The sequence below is a fragment of the Rhodnius prolixus genome, unplaced genomic scaffold (genome assembly GCF_049639745.1).
Source record: "Rhodnius prolixus isolate KJV_2025 unplaced genomic scaffold, Rpr scaffold_13, whole genome shotgun sequence".
Taxonomy (NCBI): Eukaryota; Metazoa; Arthropoda; class Insecta; order Hemiptera; family Reduviidae; genus Rhodnius; species Rhodnius prolixus.
The window spans coordinates 12,250,133-12,270,983 of NW_027411583.1; the positions used below are offsets into that span (position 1 = coordinate 12,250,133).

Sequence of the window (20,851 nt, forward strand, 5' to 3'; positions counted from 1 at the left end):
TATAATTGTGGCAACTGTAATTGACTTCAGTGTTCCTTCCAGGAAATCAATAGATAGGTTAATTTTACCAAGATCTTCTGATCATCCACTGCAGACTGAGGGATAACCCCTTCATACATCGCTTGGAACTCCAAAGAATTACTTTTATAAGTTTTATTAGGAAGAAGAGTAAACGGTACTGCACATATTGTTTCCGTCGATGAAAACTGTATGACACAGAGCTCGGTTCTCTTCGGCGTAGAAGAAAAAAAAAAACCAATGCCTTAATTTTCTGCCAATAAATCCCTTACCAGACTCCCTAAGTCAATCGAACAGGATCTAGAGGAGACCCTGTAACTAACTAGAGAATGATAAAATAGACGTTGAGTTGCGCACGGTAGGTAAGATTTTAGGCTAAGCTCCCTGGAGAAATAATACAGCCAACTGTTGATGATCTTTTCAGCCAATCATTAATGTAGCACTTCCGGAACAACAGATCAGCTGTAAATTTGAAATTCTATTACATTAGAAATGCCTAAAATATCATACAAGCGATGATGGTGATGATGATACTTAAATGGCACTTTAGATTAGAGGAAAGTCTGGAAAGACTTCAATGATAGAAGCGATGGATGGTGATGATGATACTTAAATGGCACTTTAGATTAGAGGAAAGTCTGGAAAGACTTCAATGATACAAGCAATGATGGTGATGATGATACTTAAATGGCACTTTAGATTAGAGGAAAGTCTGGAAAGACTTCAATGATAGAAGCGATGGATGGTGATGATGATACTTAAATGGCACTTTAGATTAGAGGAAAGTCTGGAAAGACTTCAATGATACAAGCGATGATGGTGATGATGATACTTAAATGGCACTTTAGATTAGAGGAAAGTCTTCAATGATACAAGCGATGATGGTGATGATGATACTTAAATGGCACTTTAGATTAGAGGAAAGTCTGGAAAGACTTCAATGATACAAGCAATGATGGTGATGATGATACTTAAATGGCACTTTGGATTAGAGGAAAGTCTTCAATGATACAAGCGATGATGGTGATGATGATACTTAAATGGCACTTTAGATTAGAGGAAAGTCTGGAAAGACTTCAATGATACAAGCGATGATGGTGATGATGATACTTAAATGGCACTTTAGATTAGAGGAAAGTCTGGAAAGACTTCAATGATACAAGCGATGATGATACTTAAATGACACTTTAAATTAAAGGAAAGTCTAGAAAGACTTTAATTTTATTGAGATTTTTCTTTTAGTTACACTAAAAGTTATCATTAGTTATCATCGCTTGTATGATTGAAGTCTTTCCAGATTTTCCTCTAATCTAAAGTGCCACTTAAGTATCATCATCGCCATCATGGACCACCATAAACAGTCCAAGTTTAAAGAAAACAAAAAAGTGGGGTGTTTCTAGCTGTGATGACTCAAATTTGGACTCATCGATTATCCAATTTTTGAATTATGTACTAGGTAGATACAATAAAATTTATAATCGATAAATCAGAACGATTCTAATACATGCTCTATGTGGCGGCAAAAGGAAACTTAAAAAGAGTAACTACTGCTAGAGAGGCTTGTGCCAGTCACACACTAGGTAAGAAACAGGTAAACGGAACGTGAACATGGAGGGGAGAAGAAACGTGGCAATAATTTGAGAGACCAAAATAGAACAAAAAAATCTCCAAGGCTAATTATTAAATCGTGAGGCTATAAAAAAATATATACTATACGTCTATATTAATTAACAATAATTACATACATTTACGTATCAGGGAATTTACGCACTTTAATCTTCCAAGTTGTTACGTATGTCCAGGTGGAAAAAGTAAAGTAAATTATACGTCATTATCTCTTCATTATTGATAGTGTTAATACTGTCCGGTAGGGGCAGTTGTATCGTCAAAAAAGTGCTCGCTAAAGTGGAACGTTGAAAAACGACACCCAACTTGGACATTTTTTTTTTCTCTTTTCCTATAAGAGAAAAAATTACCAAATTTTCTTTAAAGTATAGAGAAAATCCTCGTTTAAAAGCGTATTTTTTTGTTCAACAAGATTTCGAGAAAAAAAGTTACCAAAAATGAGCTAAAGCAGCATTTTCCAAAATTTTACTTGGTCTCGTTAGTAAACGGAACTATCTAAAATTATTACTACCAATAACTCTGTAAATATTAGTTCCATTTTGGAAAAATTTGAAAGAGTGAAATAGTTATTTATTTAACAAGTGTGGAAAGTAGTACTTTTCCTCACACGAGGCAGGGTTTGCACGCACGAGCGAGCGAAGCGAGGCGAGGCGAGTGCAAGTGCAAATTGCCGAGTATGAGGAAAATACTTTACACTCGAGTTAAATATTATATTTTTTCTGCAACCATTAGTGTTATTAACTAAAAAAAAAACTAAACAGGAATCACTAGAATCCATTTTAAATTAAAATAACACTATAACCTTTTTAACTGTTATAATTAAAAATATCTAATTATTTATTAAAATATTATTTTTATTTCTATATTCCTTTCAATTTTTATTTTATATTTTTAATATTCGTTTTTTAATTATTTAGTTACGTTAAATAAGCTTATTAAAGTTTTACAGAAAATATTTAATAACAAAACTTCTTATATCAAGGAAGCACAATAAAGTTTTTCCACTCACTAGTGAGGAAAGTGACACTAATGGGAATTTTTCCCCACTAGTGAGGTAAAGTTGGGCATTACACAGCTGATTTTAATTGAGTAATGAGAACTTCCCTACATGGTTGCAGAAAAAGGTTATTGTTTTTCTACGTAACATTAAATGTGGTCCTACTCTTACATTAACCAGGCAGAAGTACTGAAAACGCAGTTAAAGTTCCCACAGGAAATTGCTATTTATCTGCGAATAAAAAACTATCCATTCACAATTCCAAAAGTTTACACAAGAAATCTTTTTTTGGGGGGGGGGAGTTCATTGGAGACGGAAACATAGAGCATTCTTTCAAAACATCTCACCACTGGCAGACGACAAACTTCCGGCGCTAAACAATATCAAGTTAAAATCCAAAATTTACTTATTCAAAACGTTAGGAAACTCTGTAACCAAGGAGTACCAAGCAATCAGAATCGACATTTTCAATTATTTCAAAAAAAGCTAGAATGATAATTGAATATGTATTTATCAATTACTTTCATTGCAAGGTATAATTATTTAAATTTTATTCACATAATACTTCAAGGACTATTCTCAGATACATGAAGTTTGAAAATATACACAAACAGAAATAAATAATAAAGTAAAGCATAGTTGATTACAGTAATAAAAGGAAAATGAAGTAGAAAATTGCTTACACTATAAGAAAATCTACAGTTACTATGAAATTGAGAATTGATATGTCAATAAGATGTAACATACCAAAAATTTAACTCGCTGTAGCGCCTATAATACTTCTTCAAGAAAGCTGAAATTGGGCTCAAATGTAGAGATAAAATATCTCTGTATTTGACTAGAATTCCATACAAATCTGAACGTTCCTCATGAATGTAGGACCTTGCAAAAGGCATTGAATTCCCTTATCTCGTTGGTGCCTTGAGAAACTGTTTAGATCTGAACCTGTCCAAGTGTACGTAGTGTAATTTCCTTCACTAGGCAGCGTGACCCCGTGTGTCTTATGACTACTATACGCTGAACGGCTCTTTACTAGGTAGGAGTATCGTGTCAGAATTAAGAATTTGGACATTCACGTTCAACTTGCAAATTAGATTTTATGGAGCACATGAATAGGATCAGAAAAGCTCAAATCTTTACAAATGGTTGGGTTTGTATTTAGGAACACCCATATATAAGACCCCCCCATCTTGAGTATGGTTCCAATAATTTGGAGACCATGTTGCAAGGTACTTCTATTGATGCTGTTCCAGAACAAGTTCTTGCGGTGGTTGGTGGCTTGCCGTATCCATTCCGATCTACAGCTCACTCCTCAATATTCCTCCACTTCTTCCTCCAGAAGAATTTATTGCGATCTCTCTTTCCTCTGCAAACTTCTCCATTCTCAAATAGACTGTCCTTATCTTCTTGCTTTAATTTCTTTTAATATCTCATCCCATACTACACGTAATTCTTCTCCGTTCAATGTACCGTACTGCAAACATAATTACGTTTTTGACTCCCCTACCTTTCGTTTGATGCGGATAGCAAATCATTTTGACTTGTGATTTCTCTGACACTGATATTCAAAATTTTCTAAATAAAGCCAGATGTCAACTATTTCTTTGAACTATTTATATTGTATAAATCTTTATAATAACCTCTAAAAGTTAAAATAAAATGCTAAAGCCTAATTATAAATTAAACCTAAATTATAGACTGAGAACTATTTGTATTATTTATGTTATTATTGTTATTGTTGTTACCGTTTTTGATTTTAAAAATAAAAATAAAACATTGTGAAGCAAAAAATTGATGGTCAAAATTTCAATAAGATAAAACATACCAAAACTTTAACTTGCTGTAGCGCCTATACTACTGGTTCAAGGAAGCTGAAATTCGGCCCAAATGTAGAGATAGATGTTCTCTATACTTCAGTAAAATTGCATACAAATCTGATCGTTAGAAGCCGAGAAATTGATGGTTAATTATTTATAGTGGTTTAAATTTGAAAATGGCATCATTAATATTGCAGAATGCACAGTTTTCAGCGTTTATTAATAAAAAAAAATATGCGTCGTTTCAATATTTTAATATTCCATTAAGTTTTCTTCAATTCAAGAGTTTATAAAGATCACATCTGTAGACATTACTAAAGATAACAGTAATTTTATTGCCTCTATGAATGAATGAAGCACTCTTTCTCATAGCCTGGACATGTAATGCAATAATAACTTCTTTTTTTTCACTTTAGGCAAAACTCTAGTGCTTTAGAAGATGAATGAAGATTAGTGAGATATGGACTAGAGTGTAGTGTAATTAATCTAATGTTGATAGGACCCCATTAGGCTACGCAAAAAAGACACTAGTTGAACACGCAACGTAATAATTTCATTGTGATATGGTCTGGGAATTTTACATCATGGCCTCATATGATGTATTTTTATGTGACGTCACAGCTTTGGAGGTTATTAAGCTCTTGGATGCGTTTTCTCAATGCAATTGGTGCAATTAGCCTGGAACTGGAGAAATGAACTAGAATTACACTTTCGTTTTGTTGTAATGCTAATGTAATTGGCCACTGGAAAAGAATCCAACATTTTGTTACATAATCCTGTTGGCGCGTGTTTTCGTTTTGGGAGCGCCACCTGTATTTTTGTTGTTGTTTCCGTTTGTTGCAAAATTGTGCGCGGGACTTTACGCTGGTTATATGAGTCACACAATCTTTACTACACTCGGCATGTTTCTTTGATAAATATTTTTATTTCTCAATACGTGCGATTGGACAATTATGTATAAAACTGCCGCATTTTTTGATTGTATACAACTTTTTATTACTATTGCCAACAATAAAAAAATAAAATAAAATAGCGTAATAATAAATGAAAAACCCCTGCTACTCGGACGGAAATTTCTTTAAAAAACGTTAAGGGATTTATTTCATGAATCCATTTCCTCTTCAAAAATATCTGTAATCAAGAAGGTCATTATATTTTATTTTTATTTCTAATAAAGGGTGGTGGAGGAGGGGTGGAATAAGTTAACTAATGATATCAGGACAGCGGTGGTTCATTGGCAGTACGTTTGTTTATTGAATGGGTCAGACAGATCAAGGATTCATTTAGAAGGACTCATAGGAACCGCTTGTGCAAATGGTAGAGAATTAACAATTAATTGTAAGGCTTAACAGCTTAGGAGAATGTTTATCGTGTGATAGATTTTTAGATTTTGAATGGCGGGTCGGGACTCATGCTCCACGGCACCGCAACCACAAGAGGCTTATTGTGGCTTTCCCTTTAGATCTAGTAGATGGAAACTCCCCTTCTAAAGAGGTTGAGGATTTTCCCTACTAGTTCTTGTTGTGCTACAATCTCCTTTGGTCTTAAAGTTCCAAAGTATAAATTGTAGCGCAGTCTCTCGATTGCAACACAATATCGTGTGATAAGCATCTGCTCATGCTCAAGATCTATGGTTCACAAAATGGCTTATCAAAATTCATTGTATCACCCGAGGAATCCACAATGGTGTTTCTCGGATTTTAAGTTAAAACAAGGTACCAATATTTGTCTTAAAGAACGCGATCTAAATACTCAAATAGTCCATCTTGATCTTACAGAATTCTCGCTTAATCCAACGAAAAGTACATAGAACTTAAAGAAGACGGGTTATGCCCAAAGAATCTTTTAATCCAGGGGTCCCCAAACTAAACAAAACGGGAACAAATAGAAATATTCACAAATAAAGAACAAGTAAATTTAAATCACCAAACTGCCCAGTATTTCTGTGGGAACTATGGCCCTGCTTTTTGGCTAATGAGATGGTCCAATGTCCGGTATAGTTATAGTGCTTTGCCTTTCTTCCTACTTCTGGCTGTTATTTTACACTGCTTTCGGAGCCGTGACGCGTGCTTCTCGCGTCACCCGAAAGTAGTACTGTACATGAGCGACGCAGCGCTTTGCGGCACCGCCACATATAGTGCTTCTCTCACTGACCACCAATGAAAGAGAGATGCCCCTTCCGGAAGTGCGGCGGGGGCCGGATAAATGTCCTCCTCAGGGAGCCGCATGTGGCCCGCGGGCCTTACTTTGGGGACCCCTGCTCTAATTGTTTAAAAGAAATAAAATAGTAGCCCACAATAGTCTTATGGAAGTCTTAATTACAAACAAGTACCCACAATGAGGTTGTGAGACTCGAGAGTTGTGTACTCCGGAGAAACCGAAATGGTTAATTATTGAGAAACCGTTCTTCTTAATTTTTGGCAACAGTTTCCAATAATCTCCTACAGCATGACTTAGTCCAAAATTAATCAATCGCCCACATATAAGCAAGAAGTTGCTCAGAAACATTTTGATGCTTGAAACCTAAAGGACTTGGAAATATTTAGATTTTTCTTTCTAAAAGTACCACGTAAGTAAAATTTATAAACACCTTAGTACTTGGAGGTGTACTAAGTACCAAAACAGTACCAACAATTACCCGGTTTACATTCACGAACACTAACAAGAAATACCTTTCACTAAACGAAGCAAAAGAATAATCTATTTAATATTTGCCAATAACAATAACAAAAAATGCAGTCCAATCTACGGTTGATAGATAAGGTCTTGGAATACCCAACTGCCCCCTCCTAGCAGAACAATTATTTGGGAATTCTCCAAGGTCAAAATATGCCTACACAACGCTCGCCTAAACATACTGTGTGTGTGTGCTCCGATCTCCGTTACACAGCACTGACCTGCTTATTAGTATTTATTTATGCCTACAACAATAATATTTATGGTATTCAATAAAATTAGCTAAAAATAAACTTAGAAATGGTCACACCAATTGGTCCAATCATTGTGATTCTAATTTAGCGTTGTCCAAACTAAAGGTTCAACCGGAAATCATAAAAATCTAGGAGCGATTGTCATGGCTGTGTCTCCATGTATTTCCAAAGTTTAGGGGGAAAATCATAACAGGCGTAAACGATCTCAGAAAATCGAAAAATCCATTCAGTGAAGTTGGATTTATTTTCAAGCTCAGAATTTTAGCAACATCTTTAATCCACATTTATAATACATAAGGCACAGCTGAGTACGTCATTAGTGAAGTAGTACTACGTTAGTCAGTAGCCTATCCTTCCCGCTCTCGTTGCTTTCAATAGAATTTTCTCAAAAAAAAAAAAAAAAAAAAGTTTTAAACGACGACAAACAGATCAATAAATGCGCACAATAAAAAATACAAGGTTAAGTGAACAAAATCGCTACCGCCGCCGTTTTTCCAACAATTGCACTCTTCCACTAAGCGTTCTTTCAACGATCACGCTCACGACCGCCCGGTTTTGCCCGTTCCACTTGCTTGCGAGCGTTACAATCGAAAACCCAAGTGGAATGACTGTGGGGTCGTTTCAACCGTTCATGTAAACATTACAAATGGCGACCTCGAAAATAAGTCAGAAGCTTGAAGAGGTTATTTTTTTAATTTTAACCCCGTTTATAAGCAGTTATAATAAACTTTATTAATTATTGGTAAAGTTGACTTATATTAAAAATATATACATAATTCAATTTTTTATATTACATTTTAGTGATTTATAAAATTTAAGTTTAAATAAAATTAAAATGTCTTTTGTGGCAACAGTAGGATATTTATTAATGCAACGTAATAATGCTTTAGAAAGTTCTTTATCTAGTTCCGATGAAGAGTGGAATGCAATTTTATACAAAATCGCAATAGTGAAAAGCGAAAACTTAGGCCACGTATTCTCAACTATCAAAGTGTAACTGATCGTTATTCAGTATGTAAAGGGATAAGTAATTTTTCATTTTGTTATTTTTTTTTAGACTTTCGAGAAACACATTCAATTATTTGGCATGAGATATAATACTTTCATTTACCTGAGATAATTTTTTCGGTTCGCCATCTTTGCTTTTAAAAAATTGCGCCAATTTTCTGAACGCCCACTTCGACCCAGCTCTTAAGGTGGTGGTGGGGGGTGGGGGTTGTGAGCTTTGCGTGAGCGAAAATAGTGACGTCATTACGTCAAAACGTCACTACGTTTTCGCCACGACCACTACGAACGCCGCGGTCGTCAAGTGGAACGCGTTCTGAAGGTATATTTTGATCGTTGTGAGCGAGCGCTTAGTGGAACGGCACCCTGTGAGCGAGCGCTTAGTGGAACGGCACCCTGTGAGCGAGCGCTTAGTGGAACGGCACCCTTTGTGGTACCGAGCCGAAATATCAATTAGAAACACTTCTATTTTTAGTTTCCGTTTTAGAGTAATGTTGACCATACACACACACAGACATACAGCAACAGTAAAACAATGTTTCCGGTCGCGACTGTTCTCAAAACGGATACTTCCGGTGCAAATTAAAAAAAACAATACGCTATAATTGTTAACAGGTTTTGATTTCCTGAAAACAGTAAACGATAACCGTTAATACAATGAGATCTGTACAAAAAGGAATAAAAAAGATGAGGGAATCCTTGAAATTGAATTAAATTTTAATTTTATATTTTTATAAATTGAAAAGGTTAAGTATTAAAATATAAATGGATGCAATTTATTTATTTAAATTGAAGAACGTCTTTAAAAAATAATATCTCAATAAATAGGATAATATAATCATTAAATTTATCTCTTCCAGAAAGAGTTGTGGACTTCCTTTCAAACAGGTTAGATTTACCTTGATTATGGCTAACAGAAAATTACGGAAATCATTAATAACCTGAGTTTTCTCTGGATTATCTTTAAATCTGGGACTCATAAATCTGGCGTGAATAAGCTCACACGATTAGGTTAGCTCTTAAACCTTAAAGGGCAAAAAAAAAAAACTGAAATTCGTATTATTCTAGTGAAAAAACCCTATTCCATTTAGTTAGGGTTCTTGCTGCGAACGTGTTCATTCCAACACAAAGAACAGAAAATGCAATAAAAATATTTAAAATGAAATCTATAGGATCTACTTTGTAACATATGTTCGCAAAATTAAAAAAATTGGCATTTTCAAAAGAAAAACAAAATTATAGAACTATGAGGGGCCATCTAGATTTGTTTCTCCAATCAGAGGGGGGCTTTGGTTCAGAAAAAAAATCCTATACTATTCCATCTTAAGACTATTCTCTCCTTAAGGTTCAACGCAATCACTTTCTTAATGAGGTTGTTTTCTCAAATATTTTGACAATTCGATCTTTAAACCAAAAAAGTAATATTTATAATTACAATAGGATGAAAAATTTAATGCCATTTTCAGTCATGACAAACTTTATTATGCCGAGCTTTAGACCTAGGGAAGAGAAAAAAGTCACAAGGACTCAAGTCAGGCGAATAAGGAGGCTGAGGAGCCCCAGGAATGTTTTTACTGGCCAAAAACTCGTTTATTGAAATTGCTGTGTGACAAGGAGCATTATCGTGATGCACAACACCCACTTGTTCTTGATGTTTGGTCTCACAAGAATGACCCTTTTTCGAAGTTTTACCAAGAACCTCTCGGGTAAAAGTGTTGATTGAACCGTTTGACCTTGAGGTCAAAAACTCTTTGTGGACGATTTCCCAGCATGCATTTTTTTTATCTTCGACTTCGCCATACTTGCTTTTTTGGGCCTTGGAGAGGTTGAAGTATGCCACTCCATACTCTGGCGCCATGGTTTCTGTGGGTCGTACTCAAACACCCAAGACTCGTCACCAGTAATGACACGTTCCAGAAATCACCTCAAGGGAACTCATTTTGGGACAGTCGGAAAACATTCAAACGGCTGTAACCGACCAGCTGTGAAGGCTATTCCAGTATCGGAGTTCGAGCACTGCTATGAGGAGTGGAAGAAACGTCTCCAGCGCTGTGTGGCTTCAGAAGGAAGTTATTTTGAAGGTGACAATGTAGAATTGTAATTCTTTTTGAATACAAAATTTTTTTAAAAAATCAGTCTCATTACTTAATTTACAGACCTCGTAGGTCATCTTCAGGGCTAATTTACAAAGTTTTACATCATTGGTTGGTGTGTCTTCTGGTCTTGTCCACGAACAGACACATGTAAATTGGCCCTGAAGATGACCTAGTCACCCTAGGTCGAAAGCTCGGCATAATAAAGTTTATAATGACTGAAAATGGCATTAATTTGTTCATCCTATTGAAACTATGAATCTCAGTCACCAAAAATAATGAACAGTAATCCATGATTACTTGTAAACTTTTTGCAGGTCACAGAAGGTACTAGGAAACGAGGTAATGGCGCTAATCCGACGTACAATTCAGTAATTCTAGAAAAGCCGGCTGAAAAGACATAAAGAACCGGCTGGAGATGTGTTAAACAATTTTCAGAATCGTAATTTTCTCAAGACATCCAAGCAATCTTACTGGTTATTATATCTTGAGTGGGTTAACTCACTGAACCGTGAGACAGTTAACCAAGAGTTAGCCCGGGGGACATTCAGGTCAATAGTCAGTAAGTGTTTGAAACGGAAACATAACTGATGTCTAAATCTCTGCATCCGAAATGATTGATCTGATGGTAGATGAAAATCCGAAACAAGGTCAGAGATACAATAAACATGCGCACAACGACGGACAAATTATCGATAAAGACATACACCAACGTCTTATTATCCAAAAAAAAAAACATGCACTTCCTCACCCCCAAAATAAACTAAATTCAACGCAAACAATATTTGTTCTGATTAGAAGAAGAAAATCAGAAACGAGGGTGAACTCACCAAGCGTTGGCAGCTTAACACCAACATTTGGCGACTAACCGATGAATGTATCGAACCGGTTTTACAAGTCTGAATTATTATTTTTTTCGTTTCCATATAGAATTGAATTCTCTAAACTTTTAAAGACAACAAAAACAACATAATCATTTTACTGTAGTCATTAATCCTTGAAAAAAAAAAAAAAAAATGATACTGTGTGCAGCTATAATGATTACTGTGGCCAGGTAAACACAGGGAACTTTATTGGAGGAAACTACCCAATAATAAGCTACAAAAAAAATGATAACCATAAACCTACCAACAACTCATGGCAGCCAACATTATTATTTTTTTAAAATAAATATAAATAAACATGTATATATAAATTAAAATTTAATGTAACAACCTTGAAACCTACCTCTTACATAACCTGTACTCCAGAATGTTGATAAATACCGGACTGTTTTAATTTTTAATCTTATTATTAATTAACCAATTATTGTGGGTTAACTTTTATTAAGTGTAGCTTCAGCCATGAAAGCGTAACTTGAAATAAGAGAAAATTGTGCTTACGATCGGTCCTAGATACTAGATCTAAAAAAACAGTAGTTTTAATCGGAAGATGTACAAAATATCTCAAAATGAAAAACTGAAAGGAGCTGAAAGTTTAGATTAACGGAAAATATCTCTAAAAGTATTAATAATCTCAATAAAACACAAGCTTTATATTAAGTTTGAGTTGTAAGATTCCGATAGTAAAACCAGCGTCATAAGAATCAATGAATAGCATAAACTTGCAACTATAAATCTGCATCTTTCTTCGATCTCTGGTAAGCCTCTGCAAAAATAGTCTTCACAACGTTCAGTACTTTTTATTAGTTGCATTCTAATTCAATTAACTTCATTTTCTCTTAAGATTTTTAACTCTTAATTTAAGAAAAATACAAAAAACAAAAAATCAGGCGGAAGTAAATAAAAAAAAAAAACACACACATTTTGGCACACAATATCACTTTTGAACCAAAGGAAATGCGTCAAAAACCATTGGATGAACGAACTAAAAATCTACGTGATTCAAGATTGTTTTCCCTAACGCGAAGATTGCCTTTACACTTTGTTGGTAATTACAACTTTAAAATAACCTTCTTTAAGTTATAAAGCTAAAACAGTTTACAAAAACCAACTTGATAAACTGGATCTTGTTCTACTCCCAAAAGGAAGACCTAAATTGTATAAAATGGTCAACAAAAGATTGTTAGCTAAGTAGAACACAAAAATTTAAGTGAAATTTTTTTAAAAGCTTAGACAGCGCTCAGGTGGATATGAAAGGGAACATAACACTGTACTTTAAAAAATATAATTTTAAGGTTAATAATAGCGAAATGTTGTTAAACAATAAAAACGTACCAAGTTTAGTAGATAATAATAAAAGCGGTAGAACTAATTTAAAAATCAGTTATATCCCTAAAAAAATTAATTAAATCGTCTTTCAAACTTTGAACGAACCCATTTTAACGAAACGATAATAGTTATTTATGTTTACATTAAATGACAATAAAATTACAACTTCTAAACAAAAAAAAAAAAAAAGAAAGAAATTTACATACAACATTATGTACTTAATAAAGATCCTACCTTATTTGACATTGTAAATTATCTTTTTTCAATGTTGACAGCCTTATCTTGACGACAACCTCGTAAAAACATACAACTTTTTAAACAAATTTAGCAATAAAACAGAACTTTTAAATGCTATAAAAATAACCTAAATGTCATGCATTAAAAAAAAAGAGCATTGATAAACTAAAAGAATGTTCACTTTACGCGTTATTAATTATAAATAAAAACATTATAACGACTGGGGTTTATTTTGACTGAACTACCGCAGCTGGTAAATGCCACAGCTGACTGTAGAATTAAAAACAGTGCTACTAAGATATCTCAAGAAAATTCAATTATCATGCAATAACTAATTACTACACACTTCCGACCCTAAGTACCAATCAAGTTATTTGAAGCATTTTCTAAAAAAAAAAAAATAATTCATTTTTTGGATCATTTTCAAAAGCTAGTACTGTTATTGTGTCGAATTTTCGTTATCAACTTTTTAATGGATGTATCCTTTTTGACTTCATCCGTAGTCAAAATGTAGTTCTAAATCTAAATATTTCCCAACTGGGAGTATCATTTTACTACTCAAATTTTTCAACATTTTGAGATTTTCTTCTACATATTCTTTAAAATTATGCTTTCTTAATTTTCTTTAGAAATTTTCAAAATGAATTGAATATGTTTTATAAGTTCGGTGCTAGAAAACAAATTTAAGAGTATAAAAAACGACGAGCATTTTGTTTTAAATGTGTCTAGACCAGTCTGTTTTCAAATTGTCACTTTCATAAATCTATTTGAAGATAAATACTGAAGTTCGCGTACTATAAATAATATTTTGTTTCTATTGTATTAAAAATACAATAGCTATTTTGGAATTTTTGATAATTTCTTTTTTTTAGCAGCTCACAGCAATTTTTGTTTTTTGTAATTTGTTCTTATTTCAAGGAACAGAAAAGTGACTTAGGTGTAATGGTCTACCATAATACTGTCATTAATTAAGTAAAAAAATATTCTAAGAGAAGTAAGAGGAATCGCAAAGAAATAGGCCCAGTTGGTAATTATTAGTAAGGACGTACTTACCAACAATTTTACAGGGTGTATTGCCCATCCTTGTGGAGGCGATCTGCAAGGTAACCAGACACGAATAGCCAATCAGCAACGAAGCCACATGAGACATGAGACAACAACCGTGCAAATTCCTCAACTGTCTTATCAAAGCGTACACCAGAAATGTGAGAAATAGGAACGGCACAGAAACCAACATTCCAACCGGATAGATGCGATACATCTCTCCATCTTCCACTTGATTCTCATCTTCGGGAAAACAAAGAGCCGGTAGGATGGCATTCTGTGATTCCACTACATCTAGACAATAATCTTCCGGCTCGATCAACGTTCCATCACCACGATACAGAGAACCATTCACTAAGAGACGATAGCTTTCTTTTTCATAGTTTTCCGGATCAAGGAAATACATCAAAGATGGACAGATTGGATTGCCATAGGAGATGTTGAATTTTGCGTGTTCAACTACTTGCAGCGAAGGCCAGCTATGAGCGATTGGCAGTTTAAATGGATGCAACAATGAAGAATTGGATTCCATACATTCACCATCTTTCAAGAGTCGACCATTTGGACAACATTTTAAGATGAATGGTGATATTTGGTCATCTTGGCGTAGTTCTGCGCTGACCGGAAGTATTCCTAGCCAGGTGGACAGTGTCGTGTAGATGAGTAAACCTGTGGTGGCCGCACTGAGTGGCTGCAACATGACTGATATAACCTTCCCGCGGGGCCCCGGACAACTGTAACTCGCCAGCACACGACAACTCCCTCCTCATGTTTCTACTGACCAAGTACACACCGGCCGACCTCACCTGCTAGTTGCCCCCACTCCTCCACAGGCTACACGAACCCTGACTGCCCCGTTCACTCAAGTCACTTCGCACGCTTTGCTCTGCCCTTTTCATCTTTAACGAAGAAAATTTAATTCATCTTAAAAAAACTGAGGTGAACACTGGACACGAGTTTCCCTTACTCCTCTTCTCAAGGTTTTCCACAAAACTAATTCCTAACTTTTACATTCTCTAGGCAATACCAATATTGCGATTGTATCGATTTCAGTATATCGAAATTTTTACCGGAAATGCACCGTTTAGGTGCCCTAAATACAATAAAAGCTTTTTAGAAAAATGATTAATGATGGGTAAAATTCCTTGTAAAGTATCGTTTTATTAAAATGCAACTCCTGTGCCTCATTATTTAGTAAAAGTAAAATTCAGACAGCAAATCGATTTATTATATCGATTATTATATATATCTGAAATTTTTTAAAAAAATGACGATGTTCTCTGGACTATGTATCTTTTCACACGCGTTATATACACGAAACCTCGAGACTCAGCATAAATATATTTCCTCTGATAACAGCAGTCTTCAAACATATAAATACTTCACCCAGGCCAGGCCAGCCAGTTCTGTCCAACCGCTGCCCGAGCTAAGTTCTGCCCAGTTGCTGCCCGAGATCAGTTCAGTTCCGTTCAACCTATCAGTAGTGAAGTTCCCTTCCCTTGATATCTTTGTAACCGTTATATTATATATCAGTTAATATTGTAATAAAGAACTTGTCTTTTAAATAGAAATTATTCTTTTTAAAAAAACCCCTAACGGTACAAGATATATAACTGGCGCCCGATTGCAGAGACACGAAGTGACATAAATGGTCCCTATTTGCAGAGACTTTAAGTGACATAAACAATTTAATAATTTCCAAAACATCGTACCAAAAGTGATTGAGAGCGAGAGAGCAGAAGACTCCTGGGTCAACATCTATTTAGCATTCAACATCAGGTGGGCAGAACTCACGCTGTAATTATTTTATTATTCTTATTTTTATTAGTTCTTTTAAGCATTTGTCTTAAGATTTTTTATGTACTTTTTATCAAATAGTGTATACATTTTTGTATTGTCCCTAAAAATCCCCAAAAGGAATAAAATAACCGCATTGATTATTCCAGTCCCAAAAGGAATAAAATAACAGCATTGATTATTCCAGTCCCAAAAGGAATAAAATAATTACTTATATTAATTATTCCAGTCCCAAAAGGAATAAAATAATTATAAGTAGAAGAAAAAGTAAAAGAAATAAATTCCCCTAGTTGTTATAAAATCCCCTTGATTACCCTGCCGAAACAATAAATTAAAAACATATAAAGTAGGCAAGGGCAGTATTGATTATCCCTGTCCCTATAAGAATAAAATAATTATAAGTAAAAGAAAAGTAGAAGAAAGAGTAGAAGAAATAAATTCCCCTAAGTAAGAATTATATAATTGTAAAGAAAAAGTCCCTATACATATACAATATATTTTCCCAAGCATTATAAAATCCCCTTGATTACCCTGCCGAAACAATAAATTAAAAACATATAAAGTAGGCAAGGGCAGTATTAATTATTCCTGTCCCTATAAGAATAAAATAATTGTAAGTAAAAGAAAGAGTAGAAGAAATAAATTCCCCTAAGTAAGAATTATATAATTGTAAAGAAAAAGTCCCTATACATATACAATATATTTTCCCAAGCATTATAAAATCCCCTTGATTACCCTGCCGAAACAATAAATTAAAAACATATAAAGTAGGCAAGGGCAGTATTAATTGTCCCAGTCCCAAAAAGAGAAACATAATTGATATATTGTAAAAATAAAATAAGTCCCCATATAATTATTAATCCTTATAATAAAAAGAAAGTATAATTGATATAAAGAATAAATAAGTTCTCGAATAATTATTAGATTATAAAGAATTTATTATCTTTATAAAGAAGTGTAACGGATATAAAGAATTTATAAAAAGCCCCTATAAGATAAAGAAAAAGCAAATCAGTATAACTGAATAAATATTCTTTTAATAGATAAGAAGAAGGCAAATCAACATATTTTAATCATACAACTCTGCCTTATACTGTAATCACTTGAGCTGTATAAAATGCATACTAATCTTAACACTTCCGACCTGCTACCCCCAGTCCTTACCCCCTATGACCAAACGGATACTCAGACTCCGTGTTCCCACACAAGCTCTTCATTACCACGTATTAGTCACCCTTTACGAAAAGAAGATTATGATCATATTCCCATATTTAACGGAGACCCTTATGAATTATTATATTTTACTCAAACAGTCGAAGACGTTTATAACGTAACCTGTAGACCAAACATTATAGAAAATTCCACTAATGAATACCTTCTCCTTAATAAGGTAAAAGCTAAAATCACGGGATCCGCTCAATCATTAATCTTAACTAAAAGAATCCACACTATTAAAGAATTATTAGACATTTTAAAAAGAAACTTTTCGTGCTCAAAATCTTTCGAAACATTGAAGTCCGAAATTTATAATATGAAGCCCCATTTTAAAGAACTCCCAACCGACTACCTAACTCGTTTAGAATCTATAACACACCTTATCCATGCCAAATATATGATTGATGGCATTAGTGAAGAAATAATATTAACTTCTATGCAATACTTAGAAAAAGAAGTTATCCACCATTTCTATTCAACTACCCCATGGCAACTGTCCAATCATGTAATGACCTTTAATCCTACGTCTTTAGAAAAATTAAGGGAAACTTTAAACACTAAATGTATGTTCCTAATCGACCAGTTGTACACAAAACCCCAATCATCTTATCGATCCCCCTCTCAACAACCTCGTAATCCTCCTCAAAGGAGATACCATCAGAACCCAAAATACCTTTAAATCAAACTCTAAAGCTAGCAACCATAGCATACAACAACACTCCAAATAATACACTAAAACTTAGCCCCAATGAAATCAGTTTTGGCATAACAACTCTTACAGAACAAAAACAAACAACCATTTTTGAAATTCAAACTGATGAATATCACAAAGAAAAACAACTCATACATAAAGTAATTAAAGAACAAATAGAAAAGGAAAAAGAGGAAAGAACTAATTTACTAAATGAAAACAGAGAAAATGTAGAAATTCCCCCAGGAAAAATTTATATAAAAACCCATAATAGAAACAAAGCTAAACCAAGGTATAAATCAGTAACATATGATAAAACCAAACAAAAAGTCTTAACTGGCAAAACCAAGAAAACCAAAATTCACCCCTCACAACTTAAACGCCCTAGAAAATTTGAAAATCATTCACGTGAACCTTCTTGTTCGCAGGCAACCACTCAAAAGAACGAAAATGATCGTCCTCCTGATCCTCCTAAGCCTGGAACTAGTGGCAACTCATAAAGTTACCAATTTGAATAAAGGTCCGGGAATAATACCAATTAAAATCCAAAATTCATATATAATGGAAAAATACTTCACTTATATTACCTCCTTGCAAGAAGAATTATCTAACATTGACAACACCCTTGACTCCCTAGTAGAACCTAAACAGAACCCTAAACAAGCCTACGTTAAGCTTAAGCAGTTTAATAGTTCCCGTCACCTTTTTCCAATTAAGACCCGGCAACTCCTAGTTTCCTCTCTTATATTCCCCCATTTCGACTATGGTTGTTTAGTGTATGGCGGTCTTTCTGGTGATATTGAAGCTAAGCTTAAGCGCCTCATGAACTGCTTCATAAGATTTATTTTCAGCATTTCCAGAGACTCTCGCATTTCGCACTGCTACGATGAGTTGAAGTGGCTTTTTCCTGTCTACAGCCGCCAATATCTTTTGGCTTCTTTCCTTTTTCAAGTCATCCAGTCTCAAAGGCCTTCCTATATTTTCCAACTCCTTAAGTTTAAATCCTCCATCCATTCCCGTAACACTAGATCTCGCTCATCTGATCTCTATATTCCCTCTCACCGTACCTCATCCTTTGACAAGTCCTTCCTCATACGTGCTACCTCTCTCTGGAACTCCTTGCCTTCATCTGTCCGCCATGCTCCTACCCTATCCATCTTTAAATCCCGTCTATTCAGTTATCTACTTTCTATTAAGCTTCCTCCGAAATTCTAATTGTTTTAATTTATTTCCTTAATTTCTGCTGTTTTATTATTTTATTTTTACTTTCATTTTCACTTACTATATTTTCACTTTTGTAAATATTTATTTATTTATTTAATTTCTGTATAATCACAGGCCAAACTGCTAAGGCCTCTATTTGTTCCTGTATTTATTCTTAGGGGACAATTGTCCCAGAATAATAAATTTCTTTTCTATTTCTATTTTCTATTTCTACGTAGAACACCTCAAAACAAGCTCCCATACCTTGTTAAAATCCTATATGAAAGCCCATATTCAGTACGCCCAAAATAAACTCGATCACGTATTAGTGAATTCCCAAGTAACTAGACCCAAACGCGGCCTAATAAATGCCTTAGGCACAGCCATATCCTGGATAACTGGTAACATGGATGCAAATGACAAAGAGTATTATGACCAAGTCATCAGAAAAATTGAGAAAAATAATTACCATCTAGAACATAATATCCTTCAACAATTAACTATTAATAAAAAATTAATTAATGATTTTAATAAAGACATCTCCATTATTCGAGATAATAATTCTAAAGTTAGGAAACTACTTAACTATGATATAAGTAACACAAATGAGATCAACCAATTGTACACCACTCTTCATTCGGCCCTTACCCTAATAATAAATAAAATCAATGATTTAGACGACTCAGTCGAATTTTGCAAATTAAATTTAATCCATAGTAGCATAATTTCCCAAAAGGAACTAATGCAGCTACAGTCCCTTAACAATGTCGAATTAATATCTAACAATGCCGAAATATTATGGCAAGTAGGAAAAACTTACTGTTCCATCACACCCACTCATCTCCATTATTTAGTCCAACTCCCAATTAAATCCCCCTTAACGGAAACCTATTTTCTTTTGTCCTATCCCTATGACCACTTGAATCAGACCTTTACAATAATTGCTTCCCCTTCATTAGTCCTGAAAACTAATAAACTATACACAGCTCATTGTGAACTATTATTAAACAATTATTATTGCAAGAATGCCACTATCATTCATAATGAATGTATAAATAACTTACTAAATAATAACATTGAAAGCCAATGTAAAAAGGTAAATATACCCAAACCCTTTCATAAAATATGTTGAATCCGTAAATAAATATTTAGTATATGAAACCCCTACTGTAAACATTGATAAAAACAATGTAAGTCTTACAGTTAGCATTAAGAACATTGCTTTGTTAACTTTAGAAATTAATGAAAAAGTAACTAATTGTAAACCTATATATATCTATAATGAATTCGAGCACATGTTAATCAATCCTTCTATCCCTGATCAATATGATCATCTTAATATTTCCTTCCTTGACCTTCACTACTTGAATATTAAAATGCTACCCCTAGAGGAGCTAGAAGAGGAATCCACCTCAGACTACACTACAACTTTATTCATCATCGCCATCATAGCTCTCTGTCTAATCTCATCTAATCATCCGTTATAGAAGAAAAATCTATAAAATTGTAAAACTCTTTAACAGAAGTGAGCCCCAGCAACCAGAGGAGAATTCAACAGATACTCCAATGACCCCCCTGCCACCAGTTCGTACATCAACAATGGCAGCCTACCAACAACATCTCCAAATTCGATAAATTCCTCACACTTCCAAATTTCGTGAGGACACGAAAAACTTAAGGAGGGAGGAGTTATATACAGGAAACCTCGAGACTCAGCATAAATATATTTCCTCTGATAACAGCAGTCTTCAAACATATAAATACTTCACCCAGGCCAGGCCAGCCAGTTCTGTCCAACCGCTGCCCCAGCTAAGTTCTGCCCAGTTGCTGCCCGAGATCAGTTCAGTTCCGTTCAACCTATCAGTAGTGAAGTTCCCTTCCCTTGATATCTTTGTAACCGCTATATTATATATATCAGTTAATATTGCAATAAAGAACTTGTCTTTTAAATAAAAATTATTCTTTTTA

General features: G+C 34.3%; 1 protein-coding gene across 5 annotated transcripts in view; it reads right to left on the bottom strand.

The window, feature by feature from the left end:
• The window catches only part of LOC141448165 (G-protein coupled receptor Mth2-like), a 79,777-nt gene that overhangs the window by 29,595 nt on the left and 29,331 nt on the right, over positions 1-20,851 (bottom strand). For 2 of the 5 annotated variants that reach the window (XM_074116296.1, XM_074116297.1), the window contains exon 1: positions 13,987-14,768. The exons of 1 other annotated variant lie outside the window; for it this stretch is intronic. In XM_074116296.1, coding sequence (XP_073972397.1) covers positions 13,987-14,677 — 691 coding nt within the window. In that variant the 5' untranslated portion in view covers positions 14,678-14,768. Of the gene's footprint in view, positions 1-13,986; positions 14,769-20,851 lie in introns of those variants that run through there. 2 more of the 5 variants (XM_074116298.1, XM_074116295.1) reach the window with 1 other exon arrangement.